The following is a 17,227-nucleotide window of genomic DNA, read 5'->3' on the forward strand; positions in this document are numbered from 1 at the left end:
CCAGCCCCGCCGGCCCCCGGCGGGGCTGGGCCGGGGGCCGGCACCAGCGGGGCCAGAGGCCGGGGGCCGGCGGGGCTGGGCCGGGGCCGGGGCCGGGCTGGGGATGCTGAGCCAGGGCCCGGGCCAGGGGTGCTGGGCCGGGGCTGGGGGCCGGCGGTGCTGGGCCGGGGGTGCTGGGCCGGGGGCTGGACTAGATGACCTCCTGAGGTCCCTTCCCACCCTGATATTCTATGATTCTATGATTCAACCTGAAATGAAATTTCTTTGGACTTTTTGATGGAACACATACAAAATTTTGTTTTCGAATTGACTTGAAACAATTTTCTTTCCAGAATTGCCAGTGAACTGAAAAATCAATTATTCACACAGCTCTAATTATTACCCTTGTTAAAGTGCAATAGGAATTCTAATGACCACAGATTTTCCAGTAACACCTCAGTTACATGTCTCATCCATAAAGAGCACCTGGTCTGGGACAATGATTTGGTACCAACTCAGAGGGAAGAGTGCCTTTTTCCTCAAGGAACATAGCAATAAAACTTGTGTTGGATTCTTAGGATTTACCCTGGAAGACACCCATCCAAGTACTGCACAGCCCAAATCTGCTTTAGCCTTGACAAACCTGTCAAGATCAGAGCTCAAAGTGGTTTGGGTTGCAGACACTGAGATATTCCCTTTTATGCTTTGGTAGGATTGCTGACATTTTAGAAGCTATTTTGGTCTGAAGCATATAATTCCTGGACACTTTTGCCTAAAGTCCAACACATCATCTTATTTGTAAAACAAAACAAACAAAAACTTCTTAATTCTACGTGCTACAGTTCCCAAAAGCAGTCATCATGGTTTTTTTTGTTCAGTTGGACTCTGTTAACCCCCAGTGCCTCTAGGACACAGTGTCATGGACTCAAATCCAACACCAGTACTTGATTTCATAATTAACACGGATATTGCAGTGTAGAACTAAAGGGGAGCTTCAGGACTGGAAATGTTGCCATTGAAATTAGAATGTGTGGGTTTTCTGCCTGTCTAGAAGGAAGTTACAGATTCCACTGACTTTTTCTTAAAGAGCTAAGAAAAACCTTAGTGTCATGACCAACACCAACACAGTAAAACAAATTCTACCATCCAAAGATGAGGGTGTGCCACTTCTGAGAATCTAGTGACAAATTAATATTTGTAAAGTTCTGTGCGATACCTTGAGTATGAAAGGCTTTAAACCAAACATCATGCTGTTCTATCATCATAGAAATTAATACCTTTTGTTTCAAACCAAGACCTTTTTTTCATATCTTTAAGGGCTGTTTTTTTTTCCAATTCAAATTTAAATTGATTTTTTGGGAACATGAAAGCTCTGGCTCAAATCATGCTTAGCAGAGGGAGGTGATCTGTAAGCCTCTACTTCACAATTCACTTCAAGTCTGTCTTGGAATCCCCTTTTCCCAAAAACACTATTATATGCCTGTGTCAACTGCAGTTCTGCCAGCTGCTTCAAAACTGGAATGAACAGTCTGGTGTTCTTAGAATGAATCATTAAAAAAAATAATTAAAGAAACCTTTTTTCTGACAATGTCAGGCAATTTGTTTTTTTCTTTTTATTGTTTGTCATCAATATTTTAAAGCCTAGGATATCACTTTCATCTTGATGGACGTTATATAAATCTTAGAAAGTGCTTCTGACAATTAGGATAAATTCAAGTTATTGGGCCTAATTCAAAGGTGATCTTAAGTCAGGCAAAAGAAAATCTAAAGTTGGCTTTAGTTATACCTTCTTCAGTATCATTCCCTCCCCAACATGTATGTTGCCACACTTTAGAGTGCCTATAGACTTACATAGGATGAACCCTTGTATTGGAATCTGATGTTAGGCATGAAATCTGTATGTGTTTACTTGCCAAAGACAAATATATAGTTTCGTGTCTTTGTATGCACGCATAACTTCCATTAATGTCAATGGAAATTATGTACACATGCCAAAAAGAGAATAAATTAAGACAGAGAGAGGGAGTGTGACCTATACAGTTACATTTTCAAATAGATATGACTTTTTCCCTAAAAGTCATGGTACTGTGCTTTATATTATGGGTATGTGTATCATTTTCAAATTCATATTTCCGTTGTTTATTTTATTGAAACATATAGGATGGTTCCTTTTCAGCTTGTGCAGAAATAATTACCAAAGAAGAATATGCATCAAAAATTCAGCTTTCTTCCACATCACAAGAGCAGGCAACACTCTTCAAATGGCTTAAAGTATTTGATTAATGTTCACAAAATTATCTTTCATATAAATGGGCTTTTAAGTTATGTAAAAATCCCTAAAACTATATCCAACCCATGGCAAAGTGATTAAGATTCAACTTCTTCTGCAAACTATAATACCGTGAGCTCATTTTAAAAGATCCTTAAACTAAGAGGGAATTTATTAATTTTTGTCCCACAGCACTTTATCTGTTCAAACCAGCCTAGCCAAGCAACTACATTACATATTTGGATTTTTCAAATATGCTTTCTAGAATGTATAGTGTCCCTGTATGAAGTTTGCTGTGATAATCATCACTTGACTGCTATACTCTAAAGAGTGTAAATATTTACTATAATGGATAAAACTGTGAAGTAGCCATATATTCAGTGAAACACTATTGCACCAACATTCTGTACCAGATCCCCAACAGTGTGAACTCTGCACTGCATCATTCCAATGGTGCACAGGAGACTTAAAGCAGGTTGACCTAGCCAACTGAAAATTCCCTTTGCATAAGAGAACTCCCCTGTGCTGTACCAGCCATCCAATAGGCAGTCTCCAAGTTCTGGCCCTCTACTGCTGTGTCAGGAATTTGTTAATGAAGTACCCTGGTGTTCAGTTAAATATATTTTCGTTTGGCACGTGAAAAGTACATTGACTACACAGAGCTGATGTTCCATCCAGTAAATTTGGTAGTGATCTGGTTTTGTTTTTTTTAACAGGAGTTATGTTATGTGGAAAGCTCCAATATACTTGATAAACTCCATACATTCTTAAAATACACAAGAGACAAAGCATTTTGCAGATTATGTCAAACTCAGCAGAAACCCAAAAGGCCTAGATAATGGGCAACAGCTACCATCTTGGCTCAGAAGACATCAGCAACTGAACTGGGGACCTCAAGAGCTAAAAAAGCATGAGTCTCTACAACTTGAATTAACTCTCCCCCCACTCCCAGACTCTCTAGCAGAGACCTGTGATAGACTCATATCCTTTGTGGTTCAGATACAGATGGGTAATGCACACTGACTAGTGGGTTACAAATGCATAGGGGAAAGACTGTGTGCTCATTTCAGAACTAGCTGATACAAGATTCTGACAGGCTGCCCACACTGGGAGAGTTCGCCATAGAGAGCAAGAAAGGAGGGCCAAAATTTATGAGAGATTGGCCATTGATTTTGAGTGCCATACTTGCGACCAGGGCCGGCTCTATTGTTTTTGTCGCCCCAAGCAGCGCACCGAATTGCCGCCGCAGACGGCGGGGGCAGTCCGTGTGCCGTTAGGGCAGCATGCGTGTTTCCGCGGCGGCGGCAATTCGGCGGCAGCTTCTGTTTTCCATCTGAAGACAGAAGCAGCCGCCGAATTGCCGCCGCCACGGAAACGCGCATGCCGCCCTAATGGCGCACGGATTGACCCCGCCATCCGTGGCGGCAATTCAGCGCGCTGCTTGGGGGCAAACACACATGGACTGCCGCCCCTTGCAGATTGCTGCCCCAAGCACCTGCTTGGAAGGCTGGTGCCTGGAGCCGGCCCTGCTTGCGACACCTTCTCAATGTCCATCTTTGGGGTTCTCATGATTTTGCTTTGTTCCTTAAAATTCTCCTACTATCCTGCATGCTCAACTTTCAGGAACATAGTCAATCTTGACAATAACAGGACAAAAAATGACCAAAAATACCTACTATATACAGCCATGCTAAAATGTTCACAGGAAAATCCATTATAATTATACATAATATTTTTAATACTTCACTGTGATTTTTTTTAAACTTCACTCTTTTTTTTTGCCAAACTCTCCATGAGTTCTCAGAGCACTGAGCTTACTTAGAAAGCTACAAAATACATTTTGTATGACATTGCTTCATCTACACTCATTTCCCTCCTGGGTGCTTTTACTTGATATTATTTTTAATAAATCTCCTGCTTATGATATGTTGACAGACAAATGCAGCATATTATCTTAGGAAGATAAATGGATCTACACTGAAGGCAGCTTGCTTGCTTCAGCAAGAGTGGTGTAAATTCAGCCACAGTTCATTACAGCATGTATATAGTCTATTAGTGGGCCTCAGGAAAAAAAAGCTAGAAAAAATTTCAGAGGGGTAGCTATGTTAGTCTGTATCTGTACAGCCCACGAAAGCTTATGCCCAAATAAATTTGTTAGTCTCTATAGTGCCTTGAGGACTCCTCATTGTTTAAGCTAGAAAAGCTAAATGCTTAGATTTTCTAAAGTCTGGGAGAGTTAGGCACCCAACTCCCACTAAAATCAACGGGACTAACTTTTTTAGTATCTTTTAGAAATCTCAGCAGAAATATCTGGATTTTTCAGCATAGTACTAAATTCATCCAGTTCCAAGAATAGGTGTTGCAATCGATTAGTATAGGGTATTAAGTACTACCTGTTCTTCTACCTGTGAGGGGAATGGGTTGATTCAGCAGCCATTGATTAGGATACCAAGGTTGCCTCAGGCCATGCAAGGTGAGGGAGGTACACGGGCAAAACAGCAGTGGTAGCAGGCTGGAAAAGCGGAGTGAGGGAAGAGATGGAAACCATGAATAGTGCTTGCCTTTACTAGGGCTCCGGAGTCTTGCCATTGTATTTATTACCATTTTTATGAGTATTACCTTAATACAACTTATATTACCCAGTAGTCAATTAAGTATTCATTTGGAAAGGGGAAAAAAACCATCCAATTAGCAGTGCATTGGTGATGTCTACATGAACACATTTGGTGTCACATTATCATCGTGTGACACATAAAGTGGCAGAGAAAAACAACACAGAAATTATTAGGGCTGGGTAGAAGGTTCCAGCAGAATCTGAGATGTCTTCTCTTTGGCTGCGTCCCATGAATAAGTTGTGCCTGAGTCTGCAGATTCATACCCAAAACACTGAATTCATAGACTCATAGACTTAAAGGCCTGCAGGGACCATCATGATCATCTAGTCTCACCTCCTACACAGAATCTCACCCACCCACGCTTGCAATAGGTCTATAGAATCAGGAGGTCATCTAGTCCAACCCCTGCTCAAAGCAGGACCAATCCTCAACTAAATCATCCTGGCCAGGGCTTTGTCAAGCCTGACCTTAAAAACCTCTAAGGAAGGAGATTCCACCACCTCCCTAGGTAACCCATTCCAATGCTTCACCTAGTGAAAAAGTTTTTCCTAATATCCAACCTAAACCTCCCCAACTGCAACTTGAGACCGTTACTCCTTGTTCTGTCATCTGGTACCTCTGAGAACAGTTTAGATCCATCCTCTTTGGAACTCCCTTTTAGGTAGTTGAAAGCAGCTATCAAATCCCCCCCTCATTCTTCTCTTCTGCAGACTAAACAATCCCAGTTCCCTCAGCCTCTCCTCATAAGTCACGTGCTCCAGACCCCTAATCATTTTTGTTGCCCTCTGCTGGATTCTTTCCAATTTTTCCACATCCTTCTTGTAGTGTGGGGCCCAAAACTGGACACAGTACTCCAGATGAGGCCTCACCAATGCCAAATAGAGGGGAATGATCACGTCCCTCGATCTGCTGGCAATGCCCCTATTTATACAGCCCAAAATGCCATTAGCCTTCTTGACAACAAGAAGCTGTCGACTCATATCCAGCTTCTCATCCACTGTAACCCCTAGGTCCTTTTCTGCAGAACTGCTGCCTCGCCATTCGGTCTCTAGTCTGTAGCAGTGCATGGGATTCTTCCGTCCTAAGTGCAGGACTCTGCACTTGTCCTTGTTGAACCTCATCAGATTTCTTTTGGCCCAATCCTCTATAATTTGTCTAGGTTCCTCTGTATGCCATCCCTATCCTCCAGCGTATCTACCACTCCTCCCAGTTTAGTGTCATCTGCAAATTGCTGAGGGTGCAGTCCATGCCATCCTCCAGATCATTAATGAAGATATTGAACAAAACTGGCCCCAGGACCGACCCTTGGGGCACTCCGCTTGATACCGGCTGCCAACTAGACATGGAGCCATTGATCACTACCTGTTGAGCCCGACGATCTAGCCAGCTTTCTATCCACCTTACAGTCCATTCATCCAGCCCATACTTCTTTAACTTGCTGGCCTCTAGCTGAGCTACTGAAGCCCTCAAATCTTGATTTAAAGACTTCCAATTACAGAGACTCCACCATTTACTCTAATTCAAACTGTGCCCCATGCTGAAGGGGAAGGTGACCCTCCACAAGGTCTCTGCCAATCTGAAGTGGGGGACAATTCCTTCCTGACCCCAAATATGGCAATCAGTTAGATCCTGAGCATGTGGGCAAGACGCACCAGCCAGAAAGCTGAAAGAATTATCTTTAGTAACTCAGAGCCCTCCCCATCTAGTGTCACATTTCTAGCCATTTGAGAAATTTGAAAGTAGCAGTCGCTGATGAGACATATGCCACTGTAGGCAATCTCATCATACTAACCCCTCCATAAACTTATTAAGCTCAGTCTTAAAACAAATTAGGGTTTTTTGCCTCCACTACTCCCCTTGGAAGGTTGTTCTAAAGCTTCACTCAGAACTTCAATTCAGTTCAACAGATGTAGGTTTGGGCTGACTTTTAGATGTTTCGCTGCTAAAAACACTCTTGGAAGCTGTGTGCTTTGCACCAGTACTACCACATATCAGCACGGGTGATATGCTTTCCTCTGTTATTTTAACATTCTATTTCTTTTTAATAAGAGTCTTGTCCCACTGCAGAACTCCATTTTAGACTGAGCTGCAAAAATAGCGATGACGTTTTGTAGCTTTATCTTTTACATCATTTCCTTTTATTACATTCTTTAGGGTGTCCTTTTCCTTTCACTCAAATGATTAGAAAAAGGATGATTACATTTTGGGAACAAACACCAATGCCTGCTTAATTTCTTCTTCATTCACACTAATTATGAATTTGCTTGAATCTCTTTGGAATAACCCAACCAGGAATTCTCAACTAATATTTCCAACATTTACTGCGGAACAGTCTCCTAAGTAGCACTTCAAACTAAAGTGCTGTGTTACTCAACAGATTTTTTAAAGCCAATGTGGGCCTTCTACTAAAATGTAATATTTATGCCACTCAACATTAAATCCAAACTGCACCCCACAAAAAATTAAAACACTACTTAGGTTCAATTAGCTTATTCTTAAATCCAGTGTGGAGTAAAATTTTCAGAAGTGTCTAAGTGACTTAAGACCCAACTTGCCCTACTTCCCCAGCCACAAGCTCCTTCAGCAGCCAGACCATCAAGGGCACGGCTTTTATCAAATGGCTGAGCAGCTGGCTAACTGGAGGAGGAGGAAACAGAAAGTTTGAGATGAAATGTCCACGGACTTCAGTGCAGACCCCCCCCGCAAAACAAAGGAAAACAATGGAGCAGTGGAGGCTGCATTTGAGGGGAAAAGATAGGGATATAAGAGAGCATTGAAGTAGCCAGAGACAGAGTCAAAGTTGCCAGAGACAGTGTGAGACACTGTGGAGAAAGAGAGGATGATGTAGAGGCAACTCCTGGAGGCAACACAGGCTCAGAATGTTCTTCTGCAGCATATGCTGTTAGCAGGCACAGAGACAATGCAATGCCCTCAACCAGGATCCAGCCATATTCTGCAACTCCTGGACCATACAGGGCACTGGGAACACCATCATATGTTCTCTGCTGTATCCCCAAAGCTGTGCTCCCAGAGACCACCCCCCTCCCTGGCAGAAGCTCAGGGGCAGTTGGAACGATTGCCCTTGCAACTGTAGGCATCCAGCTCTTTCAAACTATCGAATGCCATCGATACGTTTGAGCCCTGCCCCTCAACAATGAATGGGAGAAGAACAAGAAGAAGCATAGGCAAGGTGTGTATTCACTTGTGAACTGGAAACAACCCCCTCCATGGGTGTGTTCTGCCCTTCACTGCACTATACCACATTAAAGCTTTGTCTTATTATTGTTTTAATTAAAAGTTTATTTCTGGTTCTATAATGAATAATAAAATACATGTTAAAAATCCATTAATAAAGAATCGGCAATGCATTTAAGAATGCATTTTACACAAAAAATCCTTACATTTTCTATAAATCAGGGTTTTACAAAGGTATAAAGGCACAGATAAAATACACAATGCCACAATGTGCCACTTCTACTACCCACCAATGAGACTGCACTGTTCACAATCTATCCATTCTCCCGCACCCTCCCGATGACAGCTGTGTGTACACCTGCACATTTCCAGGCCTCAGACTCAATGCAAGAGCAATAGGCATCCCTGACAATCTTGCCGTGACTGATTCTTATTTTCTACCAGACACTTTTCTGGCTGCTCAAACTGCTACAGCTTTCTGCCTTACTCTCACAAATATTGTGCAAAATACAACATGCAGTTATAATCCTAGGCACTTTTATTCTGCAGCCTCCAACCTATTCCACCAACAGTGCCTCCTTCCTTTCAGATGGCCAAATGCACACTCTGCAACTACTGAGGCAATAGATAAACAGTTCTTTCTTTCTGTCCAAGTGGCCTGTGGATAGCTTCATTAATCAGGGCAAAAGAGGATAAGCCAGGTCTCTCAAGGTAACTGGAGGAATCTCCACATCATTAGTGTATATAGTGATCCTGGGGGCAAACTGTCCTTTATTCATTAAGGTAAATAGAGCTGAGTTCCAAAAGATCCCAGCATCATGGACCTTTCCAGACCAACCTAAGTTTATGTTTGTGAACCTGCCACAATGGTCAACCAGCCCTTGGATCACCATGGAGAAATACCCCTTTCTGTTTATAAACTCTGAGCCCTGGTGTGGGGTGGGGGGCACATGGGTCCCATCAATTGCCCCAGTACAGTTTGGGAACCTGATGTGTGCAAAACCATAAATAATCTCCTGAGCATTACCAGATTTTATAATCCAGTGCAACAGTATTTTATGCATGGCAGTGCACATCTACATGACTACAGCCCCAAGAGTTGAACTCCCTACACTGAATTGGTTGGCAATGGAACAGTAACATTCAGGGCTGGCCAGTTCCCAGATCTCAATAGTGACATGCTTCTCAATGGGTATGTGACTCCATACACTGGTCTTCTGCTACTGCAGCTCTGGGGTTAGTTCGGCACAGATCTAAAAATAAGTTGCTTTACCATCCTGAAATTCTGTCGCCACTGCTGCTCATCTCAGGTCTGCAGAATGATCCTTTCCCACCAACTGATGTTGGTTTCCTGAACCCCGAAACACACTGCACTCCTGGAATAGCAGTTGCCTGGTGTCATCCTCATCTTCAAAGCTGCTGCTTCTGCTGCCATATCACCTTCTCAGTTGTGCAGTGGGCAAAGTTCAAATTTCAAGTCACCCAGTTGCAGCACTGAGGCACAGCACATTATTGGGTCTGTGCTGTCAACAGCAATTCAAAAATGCTGCTAGCCTGCCCAAAAGGACAGGAAGCATGGAATGGAGAGACTGGAATCATGGATTTTTTTAAATTTGATCCCAAATCCCAGAATTCCCCTGGCTTGTGCTATGCATCCCACAGTGCACAGCAGCAGAAATCCCAGAATGTACACTGCTCAGCAGCAAAGCAAAGGACCCTGGGATACCCTCCAAGAATACACATGCTTAATGCACAGCAAGCCCCCACCATGCATATCCAATGATGTAAATTGAAAGAGGGCACAGTTCTCCTATAGCACGCTATTAGTGTGGATTGTGTACTGTTAGTTAACAAACGTATCAACTCACTGCAGATTAAACCCCCCCCATTAGAAAATCTCTTAAATTCTCAAGTGCCTAAGTCACTTTTGTAAATGGGACTTAGGTACTTTTGAAGATTGTATTCACAAACTATTAAATCCAGTCCTGCACATTTACCTTTACTGGTTTATTTTCCCCTAAAATGTCCCACCATGCTGCTGGTTCAGCTGCAATGATGGGAAGGCTAATATAAGCAAGTCTCCCATGGACTCTGGTATTTTCACCACCACATTGTATAATCCTGCACTGAGCACAGAAATTACAGTGAGGAAGAAAAGATGACAGCAGTAAAAATAATGGTAACCAAATGATTTAATAATTTGGTGACTACATGCCTCATTCTTGCTTCTCACCTTGCAAGATGGGAATTTCCGTTTCTAACAATCAAATCAAAATAAAATCTGCTCCAAGGGATCCCCATAACATAATTTCACTTTAACCACTACGCTGCTCTTGAATGTTAATATAGACATATGGCTTATGTAGGAAAACTAGACCAGGAAAAGGTATAAAGCAGTAACAAGTGGAATACCCTAATTCCCATTTCTGCAGAAACAGATTTGCTTGGCTACTTCCCAATAGCACCACATAAAACACTTGCCACACCATGCCTTCAGCATTTCCCAGTAAATAATTTGAGAATCAGTTCAAAGGATACTACTGGGGCTTAAATGAGAAGGACCAGCTGAAGTGGAAGTGTGACAACCTCTGTCCTTTACCACAAATAACCTTGGTTTCCTGAATCAGCATCTCTCATGTAAATAATTTAATTGACAATAATAAACATGGGAGAACAGCAGGTTTGTGTAAGTCACAGTTAATTCTATTTTTAAGATGAAACACAACTGTAAGGTACTATATGCAGGGAAATGACCTTTACAGAAAAGTTCTATTAAATTTAATGGCGATGGATAGCCTTTGTATATAATTTTTAAACTATGCAAGAGAGTTCTACAATGGGGACATAATTTTCTTGGGTAGTTTAAAACTTCTGTACAATGGATATGGAGGATATTATTCTCATTTATATCTGTAGGTTTTAGCACTATTCATTTTACATGTCTGTTTCATTTCTACAAACCCCTTGGTTTTATCCTTGTTACATTTTATGACACTGTCATAAACATACAGCTAAGGGTAGCATAGAATCCCTCCTTACCTGTAAAGGGTTAAGAAGCTCAGATAACCTGGTTGGCACCTGACCAGAAGGACTAATGAGGAAAGAAGATACTTTCAAATCTGGGGAGTGGGGAGGCTTTGTTTTGGGCTGTATGGGTGTTTTCTCTCCAGAGACAAAGGGAGAGACCAAGGAAGTAATCCAGCTCCTACTGAAATGATACATCTGATATTACAGAAATAGTAAGTAATAGCAAGGAAATGCGTTAGAGTATCTTTTGTATTAGCTTGTGAATTTTCCCTGTGCTAAGAGGAAAGTTTATTCCTGGTTTATTTGTTTTTTGTAACTTTAAAGTTTTGCCTAGGGGGGAAATCCTCTGTGTTTTGAATCTTTTGTCACCCTGTAAAGTTATCTTCCATCCTGATTTTACAGAGGTGATTCTTTTATCTTTAAATAAATTCTTCTTTTAAGAACCTGATTGATTTTTCATTGTTCTTAAGATCCAACGCTTTGGGTCTGTGTTCACCTGTACCAATTGGTGAGGATATTATTCTCAAGCCTTCCCCAGGAAAGGGGGTATAGGGCTTGGGGGAATATTTTGGGGGAATAGGACTCCAAGTGGTCCTTTCCCTGATTCTTTGTCTAAATCACTTGGTGGTGGCAGTGTACTGTTCAAGGACAAGGTGGAATTTGTGCCTTGGAAAAGTTTTTAACCTAAGCTGATAAAAATAAGCTTAGGGGGGCTTTCATGCGGGTCCCCACATCTGTACCCCAGAGTTCAGAGTGGGGAAGAAACCCTGACAGAGACAAAATGGTAAAAGGGTGACTGACACCAACACCCAGTACCCCAGCTAGTCAGGGTGTGTTTCTTAGAGTCCACCTCTAAGTATTACAGCAGCTTTACACGTTTAATGTATTTATTTTTCAAAGCCACAATAATTCACCTTTAATTAAAATCACACACCTGTAGAGCATTTCATCTAACGATCATCCAAGATTTTTATCCACATATTTTGGTACATTTCACAATCTAAGTCTATCTCCTCTTTAAGGAAGACACCAAAATGAATAATACAAACACCAGTGGCAAGGTGACAAGATAAACTTCTGAGGTAATCAAATTATTCACATTTCTATTTTTGTTGATCATGGCAGGCTTCGTACAGCAGTGTCTTAGCTTATGCTCTTGAACAAAGGTGACATTCTATTTTACGTAATGCTGAGCACTTGCATCTTCCCATTTAGGGCGACAAGAAAACATAGACAGATGCACAGAAGATAAATTTGATGGAAAATGCAGTAAACCAGATAGCTAGAAGAAGAAGAGATTATATAATTTTCTTCCAGGTAAGCTGCATAGAGCTGGGAAATGGAGGTTTCCCGTGTTGGAAACATTTTCAAGATTTCAGAATGTTTTTTCATCCTGAATCAGGACAAATGGTCAAAATTTTGAAAATGTTCACAAACCAACAATCTGAAAAAAATCAGTTCAGGTCAACCAAAACTTAAATGTTTAATTTCATGTTTGACCTCCTTTATTTATTTTTGGTTTATCGTTATTAGCTTGACTATTTAAACAAATTGAAAAACAGAACTTTTAATTTTCAAAAAGCTCAAAACAGGATATTTCAACAATTTCAAAAGCTTTTTTTCTTAATTTTTTTCAAAATGAGAAATTTGTCAAACCCAACCAACAGCTTACATTTTGAGGGATCAGCATTTTCTGATGAAAAAATATTTAATCAAAAAATTCCTGACCAGCTCTAGAACTGTGAGATTGAAGAAGTCCCTCTGCCCTATATTTTTAGGGAACCTTATTTTCTGCCTATTGACCCATGATCGATATTCCATAAGACATATCTAAGAATTACTTAATCAGCCAAAATGTTTGGTTTAAAGCAACAATTCGGTAAATAATTGTGAAAAAGATCATACACTGTTACAAAAATGTACTACCTTATATCATTGTAGGGGCGGTGTCCCTTAAAAATAAGCTTTGCCCTGTACTTTTCATATCTTTACTCTTTATTTCCTTGAAATCTAGGTAGTCACCCTAGTAGACCCAGTGCACATTCTAACAGCATAGTGTTTAAGCTGACTGAGGGGCAAATATAGCTCAACAGCAGCAGTAAGTGTAAATGTATGCTATCCCACTCACCCACGCTAAGCACTTGTGCAATACGATTTGTTACGTTAGGAAATCACTTCATGAGGTTTGCAAGGACGAGCTGAAAGCTTGACTAGACCTGACACTAAGCTTCAGTAGGAATTGGTCCTGCAAACATTCAATTTAGGTTCTACAGACAGAATTTGTCACTCCACTGCAAGTCACTTCCAAGGAAATGACTGCCCAGATAAGAATGATTAAGCGAGATTTTTCGATGAGAAGAAAACATTAATGAGGTTCCACTTTAAACTGATGTTTACACCGCACTTTGCTAACTTGTCCCCTTCACTTGGCAAATAAATCCAGACAGCAGTTATATAACAGCTTTCATGCGATCGTGCTGCACTAAAAATCAATTACAACTTTTCTCCCAAGTCAGTGTTCAGGGGACCAGTTCCTAAAGGTTATTTAATAGTGAATGTGGAAGATCGATTTTTAGTTAAACCCTGGCCTACAGTATGAAAAGGTACTTTAATTTCTTCAGCCACAGCTCTATCTGGTTTTATTTTGATCCTCAATAACACTGTACAGCCATTAGCTTTAGAAATTTCTACATTGTTCTTGGACAAAAATATAATAGCTTTCCGGAGTGGGCTATGTTAATTCACTAGGAATTCATGGGTGAATCTCTCAAAATATTTTCCAACAAATATTCAATCAGATAAAAATACCAATCTAGATTGACCTGTGTTTAATTTCCACAAATATTCTAGCATATATGCTGCCTAGCTGAAATGCTCAAGGAAACAGTGAATTTTACCTAAGGTGAGAAGTAGGTCCATTGTGTCTAGATAAAACATTAGGAATAAACTAATTGCTTGCAGCAGACAATGGTGTATTTTGAAGACAAAATTAATGAAATGATCAAGTACTGTAACTGGAAAAAAAATGTTTTTAATAGCTCTCTTAATGCCTTGAAGCAACTCTAGTAGGATAAACTGCTCCATTTTTTATGGTTCAGATTTTACCTTTAACTTCTTTGAATTTGTGGTGAAATTCACCCCAGCTCAGAGAACAGGCATAAATTCCTACAATTCCCTTAAGGGTTTAAGTGGGGAGTGCTTGTTTATGTAAGACTCCTATCCTGGGATGAATTTCATCTTTTGATAAATAAATCAGCACATGCAAAGCAATACATCAGCACATGAGAAATCAGCACATTCACAAGAAAGAGTCAGATTGTTAAGATTTGCCACTTTTAATGCTGGAGATGTCAAGAAATTATGTGAAAACCAGTACACCACTCTTCATAAAATGATTGGTATGTCAGGCTCACACAGAGAAGGTCAGAAAATTAGAAAATTAAGTTGGTTTAACTACATTCGTCAGGGGTGTGAAAAATCCACACCTCTGAGCAGCGTTGTTCAGATGACCTAAGTTTCAGTGTAGACAGCACTAGGTTGACAGAAGAATTCTTTCATCAGCCTAGCTACTGTCTCTTGGGGAGGTGAATTACCTACGCCAGTGGGAGAACCCCTCCCATCGGACTAGGCAGTTTCTACACTGAAGCACTACTGTAGCGCAGCTGCACCTCTGTAGCATTTTAAATGTAGACAAGCCCTAAATCTATAAGCAATATCCCAAGAGGTAGTCAGGTAAGATGGGTTGCACAGGTTAATAAGACAGATAGCAGAAAATAACTGATGTTAAGTGGGGAGGAGAATCCAAATAAAATTTTCTTTTTAGATTCACCTGCAGATCAGATCTCTGTTGAATGAGTGCAAAACATATCACAGATATTGATTGCATGAACAAGAGAGGAGACATTTGTCAATAGCATAGGGCTAGGACTTAAAATAGGTAAGACAGCAATAGAATTTTATTAAGAAAAACAATCTAAATTAATTATTGTTGAAAGCAATAGAAAACAATAGGAATAATAGGATCTGTATCACCTTAACATTGCATTGTGAGTCAGTCTAAAAGCCTAAAAATTCCCATGTGTTTTTAAGAAATTCTGCTAATTTCACAGAGAAGATGCTTAGACAATAAGGAAAATATCAGCCCAAGAGCAGCAACATCGTTTCTATGAGCAATAAAAACTCTCTTTTCCCAAAATTAAAAATCAAAGGCAAAAATCTGTTTTCACTTAAATCCATATCACCACAGATATCCCACTTAGTTTTTACTGGGATTAGAGCATAGAATTCAACCCACACTATATGACCAATCTCTGCATTAAGTACAAAACTGTTGACATCAGGCCTAATCTGAAGCACAGAGAAGATCTTCCATTGACCTCAATGGGTTTCAGATTAGGCCAGTAGAAATGCAGTAGTAGTTAACAGGACTGCAAAACTACCTGATTGAACTTAACTGAGTGAAAACTTTCTGCTTTTCTAATACACTTTTTGACCACAAAATTATGTATTTTCAATTTCTGATGTGCAGCTCCATTTATTTACCTGGATTTTCTGAGTAGATTAAAAAAAGAATAATAGATCATCACAGCTTTGTGGGAACCAAGATAATCCACATTGCACATCTCATTCAAATCCTATTCTACAGTTCCTACTAACAGCTAAAAAAAACCATTCTCATTGAGCCCAATTTTCAATCTGGCCTCCACTTTTGACGTATAACATTGTGTCCACTAGGCAATAAGCTCACACTTTTGCACTAATAATGAATTAGTAGGAAATTCACCAGGAGTGCCACACTATGGGTACTGTGTATTGTATGGGGAAGCGTGCAAAGTTATGCCTGCAAATATATTGGCGTAGATAGAAGAATCAGTCCCTATCTACAACAAAAAAGGACTTTCATAACTTGCTGTCTCAGCAAGGGGAGCAGGTCTGCCTTTTTCATTTCCAAGAGAAACTGTGAAGGGAGAAAATTAGTGGTGTGGCATAGCGCTGATTAGCAAAATCCAGCCCTCCTGAGACAATAAGATGAAGAGCTCATTAACAATTACTCTTTTTAAAGAAGATTTGAGCAAACTGGGTAAAACTCACAAGGACTCTGCCGGTTAGAGTCTGGGCAGATATCATCACTCCTGCCCAGTCTTTCACAGAGGTCATCCAGCCCACTTCTGCTGCAACAGTCTCCTCTTTTTCATCTGTAGGTTTGCAGGTTCCATCAGCCTGGGTTTCCCCACCAGCATTAATCTTCTGGGCCTCCTGTAAAATAAAGAGAAGATTTAGATTGTTTAGTATGGCAACAGTAACACTTTAAAGCCCGTGCCTAGAATAGAACTAGTACAGAATTGTGATTATGATGCAGAGACTGCCCATTCAGAGGCAGATTATAAATGAGATGCCATTAAGCATGCTCTCTGTTCTCACCTTGTCATATGGTCATGATTCCGTCCCTTGCTAGTGGCAGCCCTATAAACGACCTAACTACTAGTTACTAGCTCATGGAGCTTCTCCTTTACTTCAAGTCTTAAAGGCATTTTTAAGAATCAGGGTTCCATCCTTAGTACTGGGTGCAGAGTAACTGGCAACTATGACTTTTGTAATTATGCAGCCACTTATTCATATATTTATATTTACTATAAACATATACACATGCAGAGTGTACACTGATGTTTTTAATTTATATAGATGTTTAATAAATGTGAGCATAATTTATGTAAAAATTTCATTTGCAATCTCTCGAATTAGTTTTCTGAGTCAGTCTACAATGGGGAGTCCAATGTGGTATGACAATCATTATCACAAGGGAAGGAAACAAAATACACAGTTGAGAATCTTCAGTGAGCTGCTGTGCTGTCAGTGAGCCATTGTTTCAATGGAGGCATTTGATATGTCAGAGGAACTCCTTTGTCTGTAATTGCTGGTCATTATGGAACCAAGAGATAGAAATTAAAAAGGAGTCTCAGCAGCACTAAGTAAGCTGACCGATGAGTCACATTCATTGGAATTCATATCCATCATGGGTAAATGCTGCAGCAAGGATGCTGTATTCTTACAACTGCCTTCTGCGTGCTAGTCATGGATTCCACAGAGGACTCAAGAAAGAGAAAGACAAAACCAGCCTGGATTACACTGCATTATTTTTAAA

General features: G+C 40.5%; 1 protein-coding gene across 24 annotated transcripts in view; it reads right to left on the reverse strand.

Annotated features, from left to right (window-relative positions):
• The window catches only part of KCNMA1 (potassium calcium-activated channel subfamily M alpha 1), an 871,895-nt gene that overhangs the window by 635,438 nt on the left and 219,230 nt on the right, over positions 1-17,227 (reverse strand). For all 24 annotated transcript variants that reach the window (XM_034777732.1, XM_034777731.1, XM_034777723.1 and 21 more), the window contains exon 2: positions 16,177-16,341. In XM_034777732.1, the coding sequence (XP_034633623.1) occupies positions 16,177-16,341 (165 nt within the window). The remainder of the gene's footprint in view (positions 1-16,176; positions 16,342-17,227) is intronic.

This window comes from Trachemys scripta, chromosome 7 (assembly GCF_013100865.1).
Source record: "Trachemys scripta elegans isolate TJP31775 chromosome 7, CAS_Tse_1.0, whole genome shotgun sequence".
NCBI classification, from domain to species: Eukaryota; Metazoa; Chordata; order Testudines; family Emydidae; genus Trachemys; species Trachemys scripta.